The sequence below is a fragment of the Equus caballus genome, chromosome 15 (genome assembly GCF_041296265.1).
Source record: "Equus caballus isolate H_3958 breed thoroughbred chromosome 15, TB-T2T, whole genome shotgun sequence".
NCBI classification, from domain to species: domain Eukaryota; kingdom Metazoa; phylum Chordata; class Mammalia; order Perissodactyla; family Equidae; genus Equus; species Equus caballus.
Genome location: NC_091698.1, coordinates 27,457,693 through 27,477,234, shown reverse-complemented (window position 1 = coordinate 27,477,234; position 19,542 = coordinate 27,457,693). Strand labels below are relative to the sequence as shown.

At 58.0% G+C, this 19,542-nt stretch overlaps 1 protein-coding gene and 2 long non-coding RNA genes across 4 annotated transcripts; 2 read left to right on the top strand and 1 right to left on the bottom strand.

Annotated features, from left to right (window-relative positions):
- The first annotated feature begins 577 nt into the window (after positions 1-577).
- Positions 578-1,569, top strand: LOC102148968 (uncharacterized). The gene is made up of 3 exons (XR_288363.4): positions 578-711; positions 1,017-1,121; positions 1,375-1,569. It is a non-coding gene; the product is annotated as an uncharacterized lncRNA (long non-coding RNA).
- A 1,253-nt stretch (positions 1,570-2,822) lies between these two features.
- Positions 2,823-15,352, top strand: ARID5A (AT-rich interaction domain 5A). 2 transcript variants are annotated; one of them, XM_023618661.2, is made up of 7 exons: positions 2,823-2,953; positions 10,116-10,231; positions 11,738-11,876; positions 12,145-12,197; positions 12,696-12,793; positions 13,129-13,288; positions 13,727-15,352. In XM_023618661.2, the coding sequence occupies exons 1-7, from the start codon at positions 2,950-2,952 to the stop codon at positions 14,960-14,962; spliced, it is 1,806 nt and encodes a 601-aa protein (XP_023474429.1). In that variant the 5' UTR covers positions 2,823-2,949; the 3' UTR covers positions 14,963-15,352. The 2 variants fall into 2 exon arrangements, with proteins under 2 accessions (XP_023474429.1, XP_023474430.1); XM_023618662.2 differs by lacking the exon at positions 11,738-11,876 and having other exon boundaries at positions 2,861-2,953.
- On the bottom strand, positions 9,700-10,612 carry LOC138917644 (uncharacterized). The gene is made up of 3 exons (XR_011425928.1): positions 10,480-10,612; positions 10,059-10,121; positions 9,700-9,836 (listed from the first exon to the last, which is right to left on the bottom strand). It is a non-coding gene; the product is annotated as an uncharacterized lncRNA (long non-coding RNA).
- Positions 15,353-19,542: the final 4,190 nt, after the last annotated feature.

Genomic DNA, 19,542 nt, shown 5'->3' with positions numbered 1-19,542 from the left:
CTTGCAGATATGAGAGAGAAGCAGGTCTGTGTTCTGACAGAGAGGGCTTTCCGAGATAGAGTCTTGGACAAAAAACCAAGCTGCAGAATGGGAAAAATAGAATTATATCATTCACTTGAAAACACGTAAAACAAAGTTACATATTTTTCTATAAGATGGATACATATATTTATGAAAACACATAGGGAAAGTTCTGGCAGGGAGGAGCTGAATTTGGAGTGGTGTCAGAGAGGACTGATTTATTTGTAATGTTTTGACAGGAAGAATGCATTTATTAGTGGCGATGTTTGTGCTATTGAGACACAGCGAGACACGAAGACGTTGAGGGGCGAGGCCGACTCCTCTCAGGCTGTCCTGGGCTGGGATCCCATGGTTGGAGGGTGCAGGAGGAGGGTGGCTGTGGGTGGAGGCGTGGAGGTGTGTGAGATAGAATCTTGAGCAATGGAAGTGTTTATGCTTTTAGGGAGGCAAATGGAGATGTCCGTCCTCTGCAAGATTTATTAGCCGTTGTAAATTTACTTTCTACTGCAAACAGTTGCCTCAGGAGGCAATTAAATTTAGATCATATTGTTCCCAGGTTGGCACCGGCAGGTGTTGACTTGCTGAAGCTTTGCACAACAGCTACTGTCTGTAAGCGTGTGCTCGGCTGCCTGGATGGCAGAATAACCCTAGAACCCTACCCCGTGGTGGAAAGAGCAGCTGCTTTGTAAGGTAATGAGTTCCTTGGTCAGAAGAGGCATCCAATCCAGGAGGGAGGGGTTAGCCTGGACTGTGACCCTGAGGGCAGTGTCCTGGTGTCCATCCCAAATCTTAGGCAATCAATCCTTACTGGTGGGACTAGAAGCCCATTAAGCTTCCTGATGGCATTCCTTTGTGGTGTCTGCCACCACAGCCTCAGTTCTCCTGGAGAGCTTGTCAACTGGGAAGTGGGGTGCACTATTACAATCACCATTGTGACGATTGTTCTCGGTAGTTACTAAATATTGTCCATGATGTGTCTGCTACCAAATCTACAGGCACTGACTCGCACAGACCAACCGATCGTGAGGCGGACAAGGGAGATCACAGTGCTGTCTGCTCTGGGCTGGGCCTGGAGCGATCTTCCATCCCCGGGCCAAAAGGTAAGGGCCAGAGTTTCAAGGTCACCAACCTGCAGCCCTGGTCCATTTGCTTAGGATGATGGGTGGGCAGTAATGGGTACGAACAGGTTTGCTGGGTCCCTGTGTATGAGGGCTCCTCAACCATGTATATTTCCAGTCCGTTTCTCCCTCCTGGATTCCAGGCCTCAGTTCCAGCTCCTGGCTGGACATCTTGCTGGCCCACCACTTCCTCACCAGTGCTCATGTCTTCCCCCTTCCGCTCTCTCCTCTTCAGGCCATGGTCCCTATTCTCTTAGCAGCACTGCCAAGAGATGGCTGAGGGGAATGGTTGAGGAGGCCTGTTCTGGAGCGCCACCACTTACCAGCTGTGTTACTTGAACTAATGAACCTCCTAGAACCTCAGTTTTACCCGATAAAATGAGGACCATGATGATGTGAAATGCATAGACCCATTGTATTAAAACTAATCAACAAAAAATCATGAATGGCTCCTACGTGTTAGGAACAAAGTTCAAGTCCTAGCTAGCCACATGCTGAGACCTTAGGCTCTTTTTCCAAATTGCGATAAAATATACAGAACATAAAGTTTACCATCTTAACCATTTTTAAGTGTACAGTTCAGTGGCATTAAGTGCATTCACAATGTTGTGCAACTATCACCACCATCCATCTCCCGGACTTTTTCATCTTGCAAAACTGAAACTCTGTACTTATTAAACACTAACTCTGCATTTCCCCATCCCCCCAGCTCCTGGCAACCATTCTATTATTTGTCTCTGTGAATTTGAGTCTAAGTACCTTGTGTAAGTGGAATCCTACAGTATTTGCCCTTTTCTGTCTCGTTTATTTCACTTAGCGTAATGTCTTAGAGGTTTATCCACATTGTAGCATGTGTCAGAATTGCCTTCCTTTTTAAGGCTGAGTAATAGTCCATTGTAGGTACGACCACAGTTTATTCACTCATCCCTCAAGTGTCACTGGGTTGCTTCCACCTTTTGACTATTGTGAATAATCCTGCGAGACTTTGGGCTCTCAAAGCGAGCCTCAGTGTCCTTCCCTGTGACCTGCGCAGGACGGGGTTACTCCTCCCTCCTGTGGAAGCCCTGCTGTCGCAGCTGGCTCAGCGTCTCCTCCGGCCCCCACTCCATCCTAAGCCTGACCCTTAGCTCCCTCCGCGGGGGTCATGCCCCCTCTTTGGACTCCTCACTCTGTAGCTGACACTCTCTTGGTGACACATGTGGACATTGGCCACCACCGGCAGGCTTCCTGTCACAGGCATTTCTGGGACTCCATAGAGCTTTTGCCAAGGTCTTGCTAGTTTGGACTGAATCCTTGTTTAGCTCACACCAACCACCTCTACTTCTATGTTGGGCGGGGCCGGAGTTGGGAAGTGCCCACGATCCCCTTCAAGTCAAAATCAGAAGCGCTTTGCTCACCCAACCCAGCCCCCAGTGCCCTACGGGCAGCGCGGGATTTTTCCAAGACTCTGCTTGTGCCTCTGGAGGCAGTGATTCCTGGGTGTCCTGCCTCCTCCTCTAGGGGAGGAGCCTACTCAGGTGCCCTGGTCTTTGATCCTGGACGGGGGTGGGGGAGTGAGGGGGGCGCACACTACAACTCCCAGAGTTCCCCGGGCTCGGGGGGCGGGCCCTGCCCCCTCGCAGAGGCCTGAGACCCACCAACCGGAGCCCAGAGCGGGGCGAGGGCGGCGCCCGGGCGGGGCGGGGCGGGGCGGGGCCGCGGGGAGGCGGCGGGCGAGCGGCGCCGCGGGCCAGTCGCGCGGAGAGCGCGGGGACGGCGGAGCGGCGCGCGTGGAGGGGCTCGGGCGGGCGCCGCGGGACCTCGCCGGGCCATGGGTAAGCGGCTCTGCGCTCGTCCCGGGACGGGGCGGGCGGCTCCGGGGGAGCGCGAGGCGGCGGCTCCAGGTGTCCCCCGGCCCGCGTGGCCGTCGGTGCCGCCTCGGGGGGCGCAGCGGGGGCGGCGGTGGGGTCGGGGCGAGGGCGCGGGGACCCAGCCCGGCCCGCGGCGCCCGCGCCCTCCGCCCTGCGCGGGAGGGGTGAGGCCGGCTGTCGGCGCGTGCTCTTCGAAAAAAGGAAAGACAAAAAGTTCTGGCGGCCAGGGGCTTCCCGGGCGTTTATCTCGAAACTCTTCTCGCCGTCTCTTGACTGAAATTTACCAAGTCCTGTACGGTTCTGTCATCCCACTTCCTGCTGTGGTTTCAATCTCGAGCTGGTCTCAGCTAATTTGTTGTGACAGCTGTCCGCAGCAGTTTCTCCGCGCCCAGCCCCCCGCCGCCCCCACCCCCACCGTCCCGGCCCCGGCTTCTCAGAACCCGCCGGCGCCGCCGAGAAGAGGCTCCGGGGTCCGCGGGGCGCGCGGGGCGCTTTCCACTGCGGCCGCCGTTTCCTGAAAGTGACTCTGCGCGGGTTTTGAAGAACTTGCTCAATACACTTTGAAGAATCCACTGTTCCTCTTTCAGTAGAGGGGTGTGCTGATGCTCCGGCGGTTACCTGCTGCTTGCCCCCTACCCTTTCTCGTCGCTCTTCCCTTTTTTCTTTTCTCCTCTGGTGTCTCTTCTTGTCCCCTGTCCGCCCTCCTCTGCCCCCCCGCAGGAAAGACGTAGCTTCCCTCTTTGCTCTCCTTTCTTCAGTCTCTGCTCCTCTCTCCCCTCCGGGCTCCAGAAGGGAAGTGATGGGGGAAAGAGAGAGGAGAAGCGGAGGCTGCGAGCGTTTGGCTGCGCAGAGATGTTTGGCTGCGGGGCGCAGCCGGGTGGCCGCATCTCGGTCCCTCCGCAGAGTGTCCAGGGGGCGCCGCCGGGCGGGGCTGACGTCCCCCAGCCGCGCCGACGCGCGGGGAAGTGGGGGGTCGCCGGACCCCCAAGGGCTCGGCGTGCGGATCCGAAGGCACTGCGCTGGCCTGGCCCAGCGTCCCTTTGTTTGCGGGATCGTCAGCGGGCGAGGAGGGGTCCGCGGGGAGGATAACAGGTGCTTCTTGTCCTCTCCCGAGCACCACTGTTGAGGGCATCGGAGTCTCTGCACCTGCAGTCCGCCCTAGGGCAGAGGAGGGATGGGAGATGGCTGCTAGAGGGTCGGACCCCCGGAGTGGAGTTCCAGAGTCCATCCGAGCCCTGGGGACCCGTCTGGGGCCTAGAACTTGGAGTAGCAGAGGTAGAAAGGACCTCAGACAATCAGCCGCTCCGTCTTTGATTCACAGTCTGAGAAACTGAGGCTTAGAGACCAGTCGTGGTCTGGCCGTGAGGGAGGAGCAGGCCTCCAAGACCCCGCCCCCTCCCTTCCCCTTGGTCTCCTCTTTTCCGGGTGGGAAACTGGCCTGGGATGCCCCACAGTCCCCCTTAGGCCCTGGGCCCACAGGCTTGGAGAGCCACCCTGGGGGGCCCTAGAAGGGGAGTGGTAAAGGGGAGAGGCAGAGGAGTGCCCCATGGGGGGTCAGGCAGCCTTCCTCCGGTCCTGGCTGTGCCTCTACTGTTGGCCACATCTTGGACAAGTCGCTTAAAGCCTCTGAGCCTGGTTTCTCTGTAGGTGGAATGGGAACGTGAAGTGTAATTCATGGGGACATAGGAAACTGTGCATAGATGGAGCTGTTACTGTTATCATCAAAATCACCCAGACTTGGAAGAGGACAGTGGGGCTTCAGCCCCGTCCTGCAATAGGGTCTTTTAGGACATCGCAGAGCTGGCTAAAGAGGGCCAGGGGTCCCAGTGGGGCTTGGTAGTCTCCCATTTGGTACCCCCATGCCCCCTACATTTCTGTACTCTCTCAAGGCTGTCATCCTGGCCCCAGCTCCTCCCAGACCCTGCCCCCCGGCCCCCAGTCTGAGACACTGAGGCAAGGCTGTTGCAGGAGCTGCACCCTGTGCCTCAAGGGTCCCATGTCCAGCTCCGAGGTCCTCAGTGCTGGCTGGAGCGCAGCCCTTGGCAGGTCCTCCTCCTCACACCACCCACTGGAGCAAACTCCGCATGCAGACTCCGCCAGGCAGCCGGCTCCTGGGCCACGAAGTGGACTGGCCGCTTCAAAGGCTGTCTTTGTTTCGGCTCCAGCTCAAGCTAAGAGAAACTTAAGCCAACAACCTCAGGCGAGGGGGTGGGGCCATGTCTGCTGGTTGTTATTGAGGCTGCTGTTACCATTATTGTCGTAATTGACACAGTGCTCCCAGTGGGTGACTTTTCATGAAAGGAAGTGTCGCTTCCTTCCCATCACACCAAGGGTGAATGGGGCGGGGCAGGCAGAGAGAAAGAGAGAGAGAGATAAGTGGGGCAGGCAGAGAGAAAGAGAAGTGGTGCAGCCTGGCACTGGGTTACTGACAGGCTGGGTGGCCTTGAACTAGTCACAGCTCAAGCTCCTCTAAGGGCATCAGGAGTATCTGAGATCAAGGGGCTTGTCCTGCATCCACGTGGCTGATGTTTATGGAGCACCTGTTCTGTGCCATACACTGCTCTGTGGGCAGTGAGCAGGACAGGCAGACCTCAGATCTCACCCAGGGATGTGTGTGCGTGCACATACACACAAACATTCAGCTGTGTTTTCCGGGGGAAGCCTCGTTTCTCACTTTGTTCTGCTTAGAACATTGGGCCCACGGATTCTAGCACACTCACCTTATAGATGGGAGAACTGAGGTACAGAAGTGGTGACTGACTTGGTAAAAGATGCACCTTTATGATGTCAGAGCCCCCTTCCCCGTCTCTCCTCCTGCCCATTCTCCCCGATTTCAGCCTGTCATCTGGTATGTCAGGGGCAGGCTCTTGTTAGCCGATTAACTGGAGTGATGTGACAGGAGACTGCAGATCCACTCCGGGAAAGTAGGCATGGTTAAGGAACTTGGGGTCTCCCTGTTCCCATTAAAAAAATGCTCTAGATCTCAGGGTCACCATCTTGAGTGTCTAGGGACAGACTGTTCTGGTTCTGAATCCCAGCTTTGCCACTAATAAGCTGTGTGACCTCAGGCAAGTTACTGAACATCTCGGAGCCTCAGGTATTGTATCTGTTAAAGGGGGAAATAATACCCACTGGGTGGCTGGAAGCTTCGGTGAGTCAGTGTATGAAGACGCCTAGTCCAAGTCCTGGCAGAGCCCTGGTCTGATTTGGAATGTATCGTGCTTTCGGAAAGGGAAGGAGCGTGGTGGCAGAAGAAGTGGTCTGCAGGGAGCATCCTCTTTTGCAGTCAGTGACTGAAACTAACCTCTTCACTGCTGTGGTTTTAGGATCTGGGGGTTAAGCTTGACTTGGACATGAGTCATGGAGTTGAATAGAAATCAGATGCCTAACACAGGAAGGGCCTTGAGCAACCCCTGCCACGCCCACTGCCTGCACAGTGACGGACTGGGCACAGGGGCCCAGGGTTCATCTCCTGGCCCAGGCACCAGCCTCCCCCTGTCCTCTTCCCAACAGTGAAATGAGGAAATGGCAGAGGCTGTGGGGCGAAGTCCTCCGGTCAGCTCTCAAGGCTTTTCTCACACTGTTGTCCAGCTGCACCAAACACAAGGATAAACTCAACAGGAAACACACCAGGCCTTTAAGAAGGAACACTGGGGACTGCAGAGGGAGACCTGAGTGTGGAGACACGGGCTTCTGAAAAGGAAGAGGCAATGTCAGAAAGGGTGATTTCTCGTAACTTTTAAGTTTAAAGGCACTTCCATCAAAACCCCAGTGGGTTTTGGTGTTGTGTGTCTCTGTGTTTTTTAAAAGGGAATGTGACAAAATTATCCTAAAGTTCAGATGGGATTTTTTAAACAGAAGAGTAATGATGGGGGACTTGCCTTTCGGATAGTGAGTTGTTTTACAAAGCTACAAAGATTAAAACGGTGCACGGGGCCCAGCATTCCCCAGTGAACGAAACAGAATAGAAAGTCCAAAACCAGTCCCAAATATGTCCCTTATAAGCCTTTAGATTGTGAGAAAAGTAGCATTTCAAATTATGGGGGGAGGGGTCACTCAGTCAATACCGAGACCGCCTAACCATTGGAGGGGACGTGGTTAGATCTCCATCTCACACCTTATAGATTCCAGATGTGTTAAAAGTAAACAATGAAACGATAATCACCGTTATTGTCATTATTGCTTCCTGGATGGAAAAAGCAATGTCTGAATGACATTCCTCTGGAGAGCAGAGGTTTTCTTTCTGTAATCGAGCCCACCTCCTCTGAATGGACACCTAAGGCGTTGCGCTCAGAGGGGATCTACACCCACAAGCTCGGAGCAAGAGAGTTGCTCAGTGGCTCCTGGCCAGCAGCAGTCACTCAGGGGCAGGGGGTTCTCCTGCCTCTGCAGGCTGGATGTGGCTGGGGGCCTGGAATGGCCGGTCCATAAGCCCCTTCCCTCCCCTGCAGAGCCAGGAGAGGGGCCCAGCCCTGCTGCCTGGGACCCCGCTGGGGGAGGTGTGGGAGCTGGGAGCTGGGCAGGTGGGAGGACTGGCCCGTCACCTATGGCAAAGGGTTTCAAACTTGTTTGTTGTAGCAGAACCCTTTTCCCAAGTGGAGAGTTGCCTGGAACCCTGATCTACAAATGGTTGGGGAAGGGAGGGACTGGGGCAGCCAGGGACAGGACTGAGGGCACCCTGGAGGGGGAGGAGTCCTCTCCCACGTCTGAGGCTGCAGAAGTGGGGGCCCATGCTCTTGGGAGAGAATGGAGGCTGGATTCATTTGGGGACTCCGCTGGACACACAGATAAAAAGACTGTTTCCCTCCGTGGCTTTGGTGAGAGCTCTAATCCCTTTCCCATCTGGGGTTAAACAGCTCGGATTGGTGACCTCCTTTCCAGGTAACCTGAGTGCCCAACTCCAGGAGATTGTGGCCCAGGCAGAGCTCACCAGAACTGAGCAGAAGGGACTAGAAATCCTGTAGCCGGTGGCACTTAACCTGGCTGCCCCCTGGGATCCTCCGGGGAGCTTTAAACTCAGATGCTCCTGCAGGACCTTAAATCAGACTTGGGGGGATGGGAGTAGGGGGTGGGGAGACAGGCATCAGTGTCTTTAAAATGTTCCCCACGTGATTGATTCTAAAGGGCTCTGGTCCGACCACCTTATTTCTCTGAGGCCAGAGGGCAGTGACTTGCCAGAGTCACATAGCAGGTTTGCAGGAGGGCTCCAGCAGGAAGCCCCTGTCACAGGAACAGACGGAGAGAGTCCTTTGATGCTGAGGGTCTGAGCCAGCAGGAAGGAAGGGAGAGAGGATGTGAAAGAAGGGAGGGCAGGAGGGGAAAGGAGAAAAGCTGGTGGAAGCAGGTGCTCCCATGACCTGGAAGACTTCAGGAATTCACGGATAGTTAGCAAAGGACTCCTGGGTCTTTTTCTCCTATTTCAGAGAAGGGAAGACCGAGGCACAGAGTTGCCCAAGGACTTGGTTGGAAAGGCATCCGTCTTGGTTATTTCTGGAGGTTGGCCATGTCTCCAATGGTCAGGAGCCAGCCTGAGAGGATGGCCGAGTCGCTTTCTCTTTGACCAGCAGGAGGATTGGTTTCTCCCAGGCCTATTTGGACTCTTCATCAAGGCTTTCAAATGTTGGTGATAGCCACAGCACCGCAGTGGTGGTGAGGCCAGGCCACTGGGCTGGTGTCAGACAGACCTTGTCTTGAATCCTGGTCCCCAGGGAGACAAGCAACTTAACCTCTCTGGCCTCAGTTTCCCCCTCTTTAAAACAGGATCCCTCCTGGGACTAAATGAGAAAATGTACATGAAAGAGCCAGGGACACAGAGCTGAGGACCCACACAGTGTGAGAGGGTAATTGCAGGCATAGTGGCGCTTATGTGAACCACTAAGGGGGCGTATCCAGTGGCCAGAGGTTCTGACATCACGTGCTGGCTCATGTTTATGCGCGTTTATTAGTCTCAAGGAGATTCTCTCTCTGGGATGAAGGGGTAATCGCACAGGTTCCCAGCAGTAAGAGTTTCCTGAGCTGGACCGAACCAGGAGTATGGGACAGTTCATACTAGATTATCACAAAGAAAAAAGGAAAGGAAAGGAGAAAGCAAAGGTGGTCAGGAGGCGTGGATCCCCCTGGCCTCGGACCTGCTGCCAGCCTGCGCGTGGCCCGAAGCAGTTTCCCACAGTTGTGTTTTTGTACTGGTAGAGGTGGTGTGTGTTTGCCACCGTCGGCTCATGGCTGCCCTTAGTAAGCTTGAGCCCGTGGCTCCTCCCTGGCCTCTATGTAGGTGGTTGTGAGACTCGCTCCTTCTCCCTTACCTGGCACCTAGTGTGTGTGGGTGCTGGGAGACCGAGCTGCCAGAAAGCCAGACAAGTGATGGGAGTCGGTCAGGAGGGCTGGAGAGAAGCAGGAGCTTGGCTGGGAGTGGGGAATGGCCTCCCAGAGGAAGCAACTAGTCAGGTGAGCCCTGAAGGGTCACCAGGCCCCTTGCCGGTGGGGGGAACGTGGGGCCTAATTAGGGGCAGTTAGGACTCTGTAGGTGCGCAGGGAAAGGTCGGATGCATCACAGACGGGCACTTACTCTCTTCTCGATTATTCCCGAAGGATCTACGGTGTGTGTAAGCAGCCCCCTGGGGCCCACAAACATGGGAGCCTCAGTAGCTTTCCCGGTTTGGCTGAGCTGCTCTGAAAACTTTCTGCCTGGATGTGGTGCAGGTTTTGGCGACAGGAGTTCCCGAGTGCCACAGCCCCACCTCCAGGCTCCTCTGACTTGACCCCGTGCTGGTTTAGGCTTTCCTTCAAAGGCTTGGGGAGATGGCCTGAACAGAGGAAGGCCAGGCGGCAGGTGTGGCGTGGGCGGGGCCTGGTTGGGGATGAGCAGAGGAGAGGAGTGAGAGCAGAGTCACTCTCAAGGGGGAGCCCACATGTGCTTCTGGGGTCGGCCTGTGTCCAGCGCAGCAGGAGGTGGCGGGGGGGGGGGGTGTTGCGCGGTGTAGAAGACATGCTGCAGAGGAAAGGAAGGAGAGGACTCCCCCCCACCGGGCATCTAGACCTGCCGCCTCTCCCCAGCAGACCTCCTCCCCACCTGCATCTCACGTGTTCTCTCTCTCTCCTTCCTCTCTCCTTCTTTCTCTCCTTGCAGCACCTTCTGTCAAAGGGAAAAGGAAACAGTCAGAGGGGGGTGACCCCCTAGACCCACCTGTGTCCCCTCAACCCGATGGTGAGCAGAGCAAGAGCCAGAGTCCCATCCAGCTGGAGGTGAGTTGAGGGACCCCCGGGGGGCCTTCCCCCCCAGACCCCTGCCTGTGCACAGCCTCCCAGGTGACCTGGGAGACTCCCCAAGCTCTCAGGAGGGAGGTGTGATCTGTACCCCAATCCTGCTGTCCGGGGCCCTGCGTTGGGAGGAGTGGGAGCTGGAAGCTGGCAGGCAGGAGGACTGGCCCGTCGCCTGGGCAGGGCTCCCACACAGTTTTCATAGCAGATCCCTTTTATCAAATGGAGATTACCTGGAGCCTGGTCTGTAGCACAGAGGAAAGCACTCTTCTGTGACGTAAACCAACACGTACTCCCAGCCATGCATCCACACGTATGACGTGGACATCAGAGTCCCTCGGCGAGACCAATGAGGCCGTGCTGCTGAGCGCGGTCTGAGAGGCGAGCCGTGGGTGACATGGCAGAGCGGTCAGCCTTGGCGTCCTTGCGTTTTAGCCATTTGCTTTGGTGGCACAGTCTGACGTGAAAATCCTGATTCTCATAGAAGAGTAGCTGCAAATGGTAACCGTTTTCAACAGTTTGTGCATCATTCAGAGATGAGGACCAGAGGAGCAGGTTCCTTTGAAGAGCAGTGTGAGCGCGCCTGCTCAAACCAGCTGCCTCGGTCCCCCGCAGGTCACAGTGTCATAGGCAACACGTGAGTCTGTGTGTCAGTTATTATCAGAGGTCTTTGATGTTCAAAAACACTGAAATGGGGCTTGAATCGAGTATTTTGGGAACAGATGGCTCTCCGCACGTTCTAGGCCCAGATGGTTCGTGTCCTTCTGGTGTTGGGGGCCTCCCCAGCCAGGACCTGGAAACTGTCTCTTCTCCGAGCCCTCAGCTCCAGCCCAACCGTCCCCTCTGCCCTGAGCCACCAGCCAGATGAACAGCATCAGCAAAAATTGCCTCTCTGGGAGCAGACACCAAAGTCCTGTGCATCTGACGGAAGCGTGATGGGAACCCAGAACAGGGCCTTGCCTCCCTGAATTCAGCTCGCACACTGGCAGGTCAGAGAGGCAGGCCACCGCAGCAAAGGCTTAGTGGACACAGGCCGGCAAAGCGGACCCTCAGTGCCAGAAAGTACCAAGCGCCTTCATTCCTTCAGCTTTGACCACAGGGGCTGCTGGGAGGCCTGCTGCCAGAAGCTCAGGCTGAGGAGCGAAGATACAGGTGTAACAAATCTAGAGCGAGCTAAAGAAGTGATCTGTGCCTGGAGAGAGGCTTGGAGAAGCTGTGGGGCTGCTCCTAGGGCCATCCCTGGAGCCAGGCTTCTGTGGACTCTGCCCTGGGGTCCTGGGCCCTAGTAGCTGACAACTGCGCCTTTCTGATGCCGGGGACACTCACTTCAGCCCAGAGCAGTAGGCTGGGTGCTGGGGGCCTGCTCCCTCCTGTGGGAGCCTGGGGTTGGGAGCCAGGCATGTCATTCTTCTCCGGCAGCCAGTGGTTCCGCCTGTCCCCAGCCACCCACCAACTGGGGGCTCATCCCACTGCCTCCTGTTCTTTCCCCAGGACTCCCCCGAGGCAGGCGGGGAGCGGGAGGAGGAGCAGGAGCGGGAGGAGGAGCAGGCCTTCCTGGTCAGCCTCTACAAGTTCATGAAGGAGCGACACACGCCCATCGAGAGGGTGCCCCATCTCGGCTTCAAGCAGAGTGCGTCCCTGGGGTGCAGGCAGGGAGGGGGGGCCCAGCAGGGGACCCCACCCAGGCAGGGCATCGGGGCAGGCACCTCCACTCTGGGTGACCCTGGACGCTGCCAGCCCACAGGGGTTGCACATAGAAAGGGTGCCCTGTCCCTCGCAGTGGCCCTGTCTGGGGGTGTGCTGGTTCTGTGCCTGCCTGACAGGGCCATGGGAACGGGCTGCTGGCTGCCCCTTCCTCCGGCAGAGACTGACGGGGCCCTGGCCTCTCTTTTCTCCAGTTAACCTGTGGAAAATCTACAAGGCAGTGGAGAAGCTGGGGGCCTATGAGATGGTAAGAAGGGCACCTGAGTCCTCACCACCTTGCATCTCCTGGCACATTCCCACTGCACCCCAGGGGGAGCTGGGGCAGAACGTGGGCCCAGCAGGGCTGTCCTTGCCTCCAGAGTGGAAGAGGCAGCAGGTCCCAGGTCCTGCCCCTTCCCCAGCGCTCCTGCATGCTGCGGGGAGGTGGAGGGGCCTGCTGTGCCGCTGGTACTTTGCTGGTCAAAGCAAGTTTTCCTCTCTTCCCCATCTGTTCTGTCCTCCCTGTGTCCGGTGCTCGGTGCTCAGTGCTCGGGAAGCTGCTTGGGCCAGCAGTCGGGCAGTGGCCCCTGGGAGGGAGAACTGGCTGGCGGCCAGGCGCGCCCCACCAGTCTCCCATTCCTGCGGCTGGAGGAGCAGCTGCAAGACTGCACTCCTGGCCCCCGTCCCTGCCAAGTGAGGACCCAGAGCTGCGAGGGCCCCCGGCCAGGGGTGCGGCCGGCTGTGCCCTCACGTGGTGCCCTTGCAGGTGACTGGCCGCCGCCTCTGGAAGAACGTGTACGACGAGCTAGGGGGCAGCCCAGGCAGCACCAGTGCAGCCACCTGCACGCGCCGCCACTACGAGAGGTATGGCTCGAGGCTGGGCCCCCTGGGTACGGGATGCCAGGGCCTGCACCCCCAGGGGCGGGCAGAGCGCATCTGGGCTGCGGGGAGAATATACTGATGGGAGGCAGGATGTGAGCTGCACGAGCTATGCGCACGCTGCAGGCGTCCTGCACGGGTCGGGAAGAGCGTGGGCCCCGGTGGTGTAGGTTGTCTGTGTACGCTGTCAGGCAGTGGTGTTCGTGGTTGGGGAGGAGCCAAAGGGGCTTGGAGGAGATGGGGTGGGCCTAGAGGGGCGGGAAGTGTGGAGCCGGCCTGCCAGCCCTGGCCTCCTGGTGGACATGCCCGCTCCTCCTCAGGCTGGTCCTCCCGTACGTGCGGCACCTGAAGGGGGAGGACGACAAGCCTCTGCCCCCGTCCAAGCCCAGGAAGCAATACAAGATGGCCAAGGAGACTCGGGGGGATGACGGGGCCGCTGAGAGGCCAAAGAAGGCCAAGGAGGAGAAGCGGGAGGATCAGGTGAGCTCTGAGCCTTGCTGGGGCCACCAGCTGGCCCTGGGCCTCCCTGTCCCCTGCCCCTCTCAGCTCCCCCACCTGTTGGCGTGGTGTTGCCGCAGAGCTCCCTGTCCAGAACACCCACAATGCGGTCTGAGGGCAGAACCTGTGGGGGGCTCCAGGGCCTCTGTGCTGGTTGTGCAAGTTGCTCCCTATTTGAGGGCCCTCAAACGAGGGCACATGTGGGGTCTGAACTCCAGTCTGCACCCCATTCACCAGGCCCCGTGTCCTAACACCAGGCTGTATACACTCAGAGGACGGGACACCTTTTGAAATTTTTGCACAAAGTCGCTGAAGAGGCTCCTAGGCCCTCCCTCCCCCCAGGACCCTGTTGTCACCAGGTCCCCAGGTCAGGATGCATAGCTCACACCCAGCCCTGAGGCATGGCCTTTCTCATTCTAGATGATGCCAGGCAAGACCAAAACAGATGCCGTGGACTTGGTGCGGCTTCCCAGCCAGGAACCCCTCAGGGACAGCACAGAACAGCCGGGCTCGGCCTCTGGGCCTTCTCTGCCCTTCGTGGGTACCAGCGGCTGCCCTGAGGCCTACAAGCGTCTCCTGTCCAGTTTCTACTGCAAAGGGACACATGGCATCATGTCACCACTGGCCAAAAAGAAGCTCCTGGCCCAGGTGAGCAAGGCAGAGGCCTTGCAGTGTCAGGAGGAGGGCTGTCGGCATGGGGCAGGTGGCCCTAACGGGGAGCCCCAGACGTCCCCAGCTCTTTGCCCCCCAGAGAGTCCCCAGAGCCCAGGAGGGCAGGCTGAGAACTCCAGGCACCGACTGACGCCTCAGGAGGAAATGCAAGCCCCTGGGGGCAGCCTCAGGGAGGAGACTCCGGTGGGTCCCCGCCCGGCAGCCCCCCTCTTCACTGGCTGTTTCCACGCCTACCCCACTGAGGTACTGAAGCCCATCAGCCAGCACCCCCGGGACTTCTTCCCCAGTCTTAAAGATGGGCTGCTATTGGGGCCCTCTGGCAAAGAAGAGGGGCTGCTGGTCAAAGAACCCCAGCTGGTGTGGGGCGGGGATGCCAACCGCCCCTCTGCATTCCACAAAGGCGGCTCCAGAAAGGGCAGCCTCTACCCTAAGCCTAAAGCCTGCTGGGTGTCCCCCATGGCCAAGGTCCCTGCCGAGACCCCCGTGGCCCTACCCACCTTCCCTAGCAGCCCAGGCCTCAGCAACAAGCGCAGCCTCGAGGAAGAGGGCTTTGCCTATGGTGGCAAAAAACTGCGGGCAGTGTCTCCCTTTCTTAAGGAGGCCGAAGCCAAGGAGTGTGGGGCCAAGTCTGTGGGGCCTGGCTTGGCCGTCTCCTGCCTGCTGGGCCCAGCCCTGGGTCCTGCCCTCCCAGAGGCCTACAGGGGCACCATGCTGCGCTGCCCACTGAACTTTGCCAGCACCTCCGACCCCTTAAAGGGCCAAGCTACCCTCCCCTTCAGCCCCCTGGTCATCCCGGCCTTCCCAGCCCACTTCCTGGCCACTACAGCCCCCTCACCCATGGCCGCTGGTCTGATGCACTTCCCCCCAGCATCTTTCGACAGTGCCCTCCGCCACAGACTTTGCCCGGCCTCGTCTGCGTGGCATGTGCCACCTGCCGCAAGCTATGCAGCACCCCACCTCTTCCACCTCAACACAAAGCTGTAGGTCAGAGCCCGCAGCGCTGTGCTGTGCTGTGGAGGGTCTGACGTGGCCCAAGATGGGTAGGCACTGCCAGGGGGCTCTGGGCTGGAGCTCTTCCCCCAGGAGAGCTTGGCTGTGTCTGATGGAGGCACATGCCCCTGGCTGGGCAGCCCGGTGCAAAGAGGGAGGCAGTGGGAAGACTGGGTTTGTCTTTCAAGGTAGCAGCCCGAGCCTGGGCACTGGAGGCCCAGTTGTGGCAGGGCCTTGGGAGAAGACGGTGCAGGGCTAGCAGCTCCCAGCAGAAGTCCTCAGAGCAGAGGCTGGGAATGGGCTGAGGGGCCAAGGAGCTGGATAGCTTGAGGCATCCAGGCTGCCCACAGAAAACCCAATAAAACAGCAATGTGAATCCACCCAGTCCTGAGGTGCGCGTGGTGTGGATCTTCACAGGGCAGGCGGGGCCGCCAGTGGAGGGGCCAGGGGGGCCAAGGACCCACTCAGATCTGGAACGCAGCCACCCCACTGAAGAGCAGGACCCAGAGCAAAATGCAGCTTCCTGCTCATCTTTCAGCAGGCTGTGACAGTTGTCCTGTGCCTGCCGTCCACTTTCCTAGTCGAGCCTCAGGACAACTGCCTGTTACCTTGCTCATTGTACAGCCAGGAGCCTGAGACTCAGAGAGGGCCAGTAACTTGCCCAGGTTCCCCAGTTAAGTGGCAGAACTGCACTCTGAGTCCTAGCGAGAAGACCCCCTGCAGCTGCTAGCTGATGGCATGACCAGGAAGCCTGAATTGGTCCACCCTCGTGTGGCCGCAGACTTCCAGGGCCTGCTGGTTCCTCCTGGCGAGCCCCCCACCCTGCCCCCACTTGCCTGCCACGCACGCACGAGTGGGTCAGCAGGTCCCCTCTAGGGGCACCGAGAGTGAAAGGGCCAGAATCTCTGCCTGGGCATCTGTGTTGTTTCAGAGGTGCCTGCTCCAGGGTGCTCACTCAGAAACTCTGTAGCCTAGCCCTCCCCCACCCCGCTTCCTACAGGCTGTGACTGGGGAGCCATGCCCCTCCCCTGCTCTGTGCCTGCCTCAGTAGGAGGGGGCCCCATCAGAGGCAGGCCGCCTGCCTAGTTCACACGTGTTCCTGGAAAGGCAGTGCTGCTATTGACCTGGGTGGCAGGCATGGGGCAGGCCCCCAACTTCCTGCCTCGGGTTGATTGCTGGGTGGCCTTTAACCTGCACCATGGAACTTGCCCTGCTCTCTGGGATACTAATGACCTCAGGCCTTGGGAGGGGCAATCTAGTGTGACACCGCCCCCCCCTCAGTTAACAGGTAAATGGGCTGAGGCCAGGGATGGGTCTTGTTTGCCCAAGGCCACCAACACGTATGACAGAACCCACACCAGGGCGCACAACATGTCTGGCAGCAGGGGGTGGGCTGCCAGGGCTGAAGTCCATCTTGTCCAGCCTCCAACTCCAGGAGCTGCCTGTGGAGGGGGAGTTCAGACCGGCACCGGTGAGACAGCTGCCCTGGGGCCAGTGATGGGGTAATGGTCACCCCTGTTGTGAACACTCCAGTTTTGCAGGGGGATCTCCCAATTCCCTGCCTTCCTCCTCCCAGAAATGGCAGATGCCAGCCCAAGTAGCTGTGTGACTTCCAGCCCTGAGCTCGCACACATGCCCATGTGCTGCCTACTTCTCTGAGCCTCTGGGGTCTCAGTGGTTGACAGAGGGGTGAGAAGGCTGAATTCTGCCACCTCCACAAGAGCGTTGGGTGCTGGGCCACAGGTGATGGGGTAAGATCCCCTGAGTAAGGGTGAGGCCCGGGCTTCCTGTTGTGTGTGGGGTCCTGCCTGAGATGGGGCGTGGTCGTGGGAGTCCCCTGCATCTGCAAAGCCACAGTGGCTTTGCCCTGGCACAGAGGTAGGCAGGTGCACCTGGCAGCAGGACTTGGCACAGACCATTCAGAGCTGTGATGATGGCGCCCTCTGGAGGCTTCTCTAGGGAATACACCTTTCCTCGTGGAGCATCCATGTCCTGAGCGGGCCCATGGGCAGGATACCCTGGCCCCTGCTTGGGTGTCAGCAAACACCTAGGGTTTAATGTGAGCATGCCTCCTCGAACATCTCTGTGCCCTGTGTCCTGCAGCTCCAGTGTGCTAGCGTTGCATGATTTTTCTCACTCATCCTCACGATTCCCTGAGAAGGTACTGTCCCCATTTACAAATAAGCTGAAGAAACAGCTCTGAGATCCCGTAGCTTCAGCTGCCAGGATGCAGCTGACCAGGAGTGCCTCACTCGCTGGAAGGGCATCCTGCCATGCTTCCTGGGCTCTGCCCCCTTAAGTGGACAGGTGTGCTCCAGGTTGTCTTTCCTGTCCTGCTCGTTACTTCACATTGCCTGCTGTGTCCTGACAGTCCCTGACTGCCCTGGGGACCCACAGGCCAGCAGGACTGGCAGAGCATCTACGTTTGGGGCATAAACTGTTTCAAGGCCACTTTCAGGACCCCTTTCAAACTGTGTTTGACCTGTTGATGGCGGCGGTGAGTGGAGGCAACTCTGGAAGGGATGTCCCCACAGTCCCAGCCCCTTTCCTGGTGACAGTTTAAGTAGAAGGCCGTGTGTTGCTCATTCGAGAGACACCGACTGTCTGCTCCCAGTGGGCGTCAGGCACTGTTCCAGGTGTTGGATGGACATGTCACTGAAGAAAACTTTCAAGTCCCTGCCCTCGTGAAGCTGATGTTCTGCAGGAGGAGGCAGGAAATAAATGGATAAAACAGAGGAAAATAGGGCTGGGAGTGGAGTGTGCAGTTTGTTTTTGTAGTAAAATAGAACTTAGCATAAAATTTACCGTCGTACCCATTTTTAAGTGTACGATGCAGTCGCGTTAAGGACATTCACAATGTTGGGCCACCATCACCACCATCCATTTCCAGAATGCACAGTTTAAATGGAGCGGCCAGAGAGGCGTCAATAGAAGGTGGCATCTGAGCACAGCTGGAGGAGGTGACAGAGGGAGCCATGCGCCTTCTCAGGGGGATAGCAGGGGGGAGTGTGTGTCTGAGGAAGTAGAAGGCCTACAAGGTGGGAGCAGAGTGACCGAGCAGGAAGGATGGCATGGCCACGGACTGAGGCTGTGTAGAGCCTTCCAGGCCGCTGGAGCAGTCCTTTTACTCAGAGTGAGACAGGAGCTGAGGAGGGTCTCTAGCTTGAACAAGAGCCGTGCGGCTCTGGGTGGGCCTAGATGCTGGGTGGGAGTAGGGGCCCATTCTCAGAGATGCAGAGGCAGCCTACCTGGGTGGAGGCCTGGGGTGAGTGGGGGTTGTGGGCGCCTCTGTCGAGTGATGTTTTGCTAGTGAGTGGAAGTGAGCAGGACCACCAGGGGTGGGGGCTTTGAGGTGAGGGAGAAGGGGGACTAGAGATCTCCAAGAGAGGGAGCAAGGCTACACCAGTCCATGCCCTGGGGTGCACCCAATTCCCGCCTGAGGTTAGTGGCAGGAGTTGTGGTGAGGCTGGGCCAGCTAGGTGCGGAGTTGGGGTGCATGAGAGGGGAGTCAGCGCCCATGGGAGCTGGGCCAGGAAAGTCAGGTGAGCAAGAGGGTGGTGCGGTGGTGCAAGAGAGTGACGACAGTGGTGGGCTTCAGAGTCGAAGTTGGGTGAGGGGGACATGGGGACGTGGAGGGTGGGAGAGAATATTGCTGGAGGAGAGGAAGTCAAGGGCCAGAGAGGCCAGCATGTGGGAAGCCTTGAAATCAGCACAGATAGGACGGCAGTGGTCTGGGGCAAGGGCTACAGTCAGCAAGGATCGGAGAGGAGGGCCTGGAGGGCCCATGGAGAACTGCAGCAGGGACACACGGCAGGGTCCAGTCTCACACTGTGACCTTCAAAGGGGGGAGCCACAGGGTCTGGAAGCAAGGGGTGGCTCAGCCCCCTCGGGATCACGTGGAGAATTGGCCCACACTGGAGGGGGCTTCAGGGGAGCACAGCTGCAGGGTGGCCGCGGGAGGTACTAGAAAGGGCAGTTGGGAAACCCCCCCCAGGTGAGCGAGGGATTTCCACTTAGGCTCAAGACCAGAGGTTGCAGACAGTGGCCTGAAGATGTGTTTAGTTTGACCCACTTAATTTTTTTTTTTTAAGATTTTATTTTTTTCCTTTTTCTCCCCAAAGACCCCCGGTACATAGTTGTATATTCTTCGTTGTGGGTCCTTCTAGTTGTGGCAATGTGGGACGCTGCCTCAGCGTGGTTTGATGAGCAGTGTCATGTCCGCACCCAGGATTCGAACCAACGAAACACTGGGCCGCCTGCAGCGGAGCGCGCGAACCTAACCACTCGGCCACGGGGCCAGCCCCATGACCCACTTCATTTTTAAAAATGTAACTAGTTGCCAGCACTTAAAAGTCAAGAGATTTCACATAAAATTTTGGAAACAGGCTTCTCTTTAAAAATCAGAATTTCTGGCCACGAGGGACCACTTCCTGGAGCTCCGCAGTGGCTGCTGCCCTTGGACAGGGAATACCACCCATTCATTACTGTCCACCCAGCCGCGCCTGTCCCCAACCCTGAGGGAGCCAGCCCAGCCGGCAGCCGTCACCAGGTCTCCTGCAGACTCGGCGTCTCTG

What these genes read in the sequence shown, in the direction of transcription:
- ARID5A (XM_023618661.2), top strand. An exon ending in AGAGTCCCATCCAGCTGGAG is followed by an intron (nt 10,232 to 11,737) that starts GTGAGTTGAGGG and finishes TTCTTTCCCCAG; the next exon opens with GACTCCCCCGAGGCAGGCGG. An exon ending in ACGCGCCGCCACTACGAGAG is followed by an intron (nt 12,794 to 13,128) that starts GTATGGCTCGAG and finishes GCTCCTCCTCAG; the next exon opens with GCTGGTCCTCCCGTACGTGC.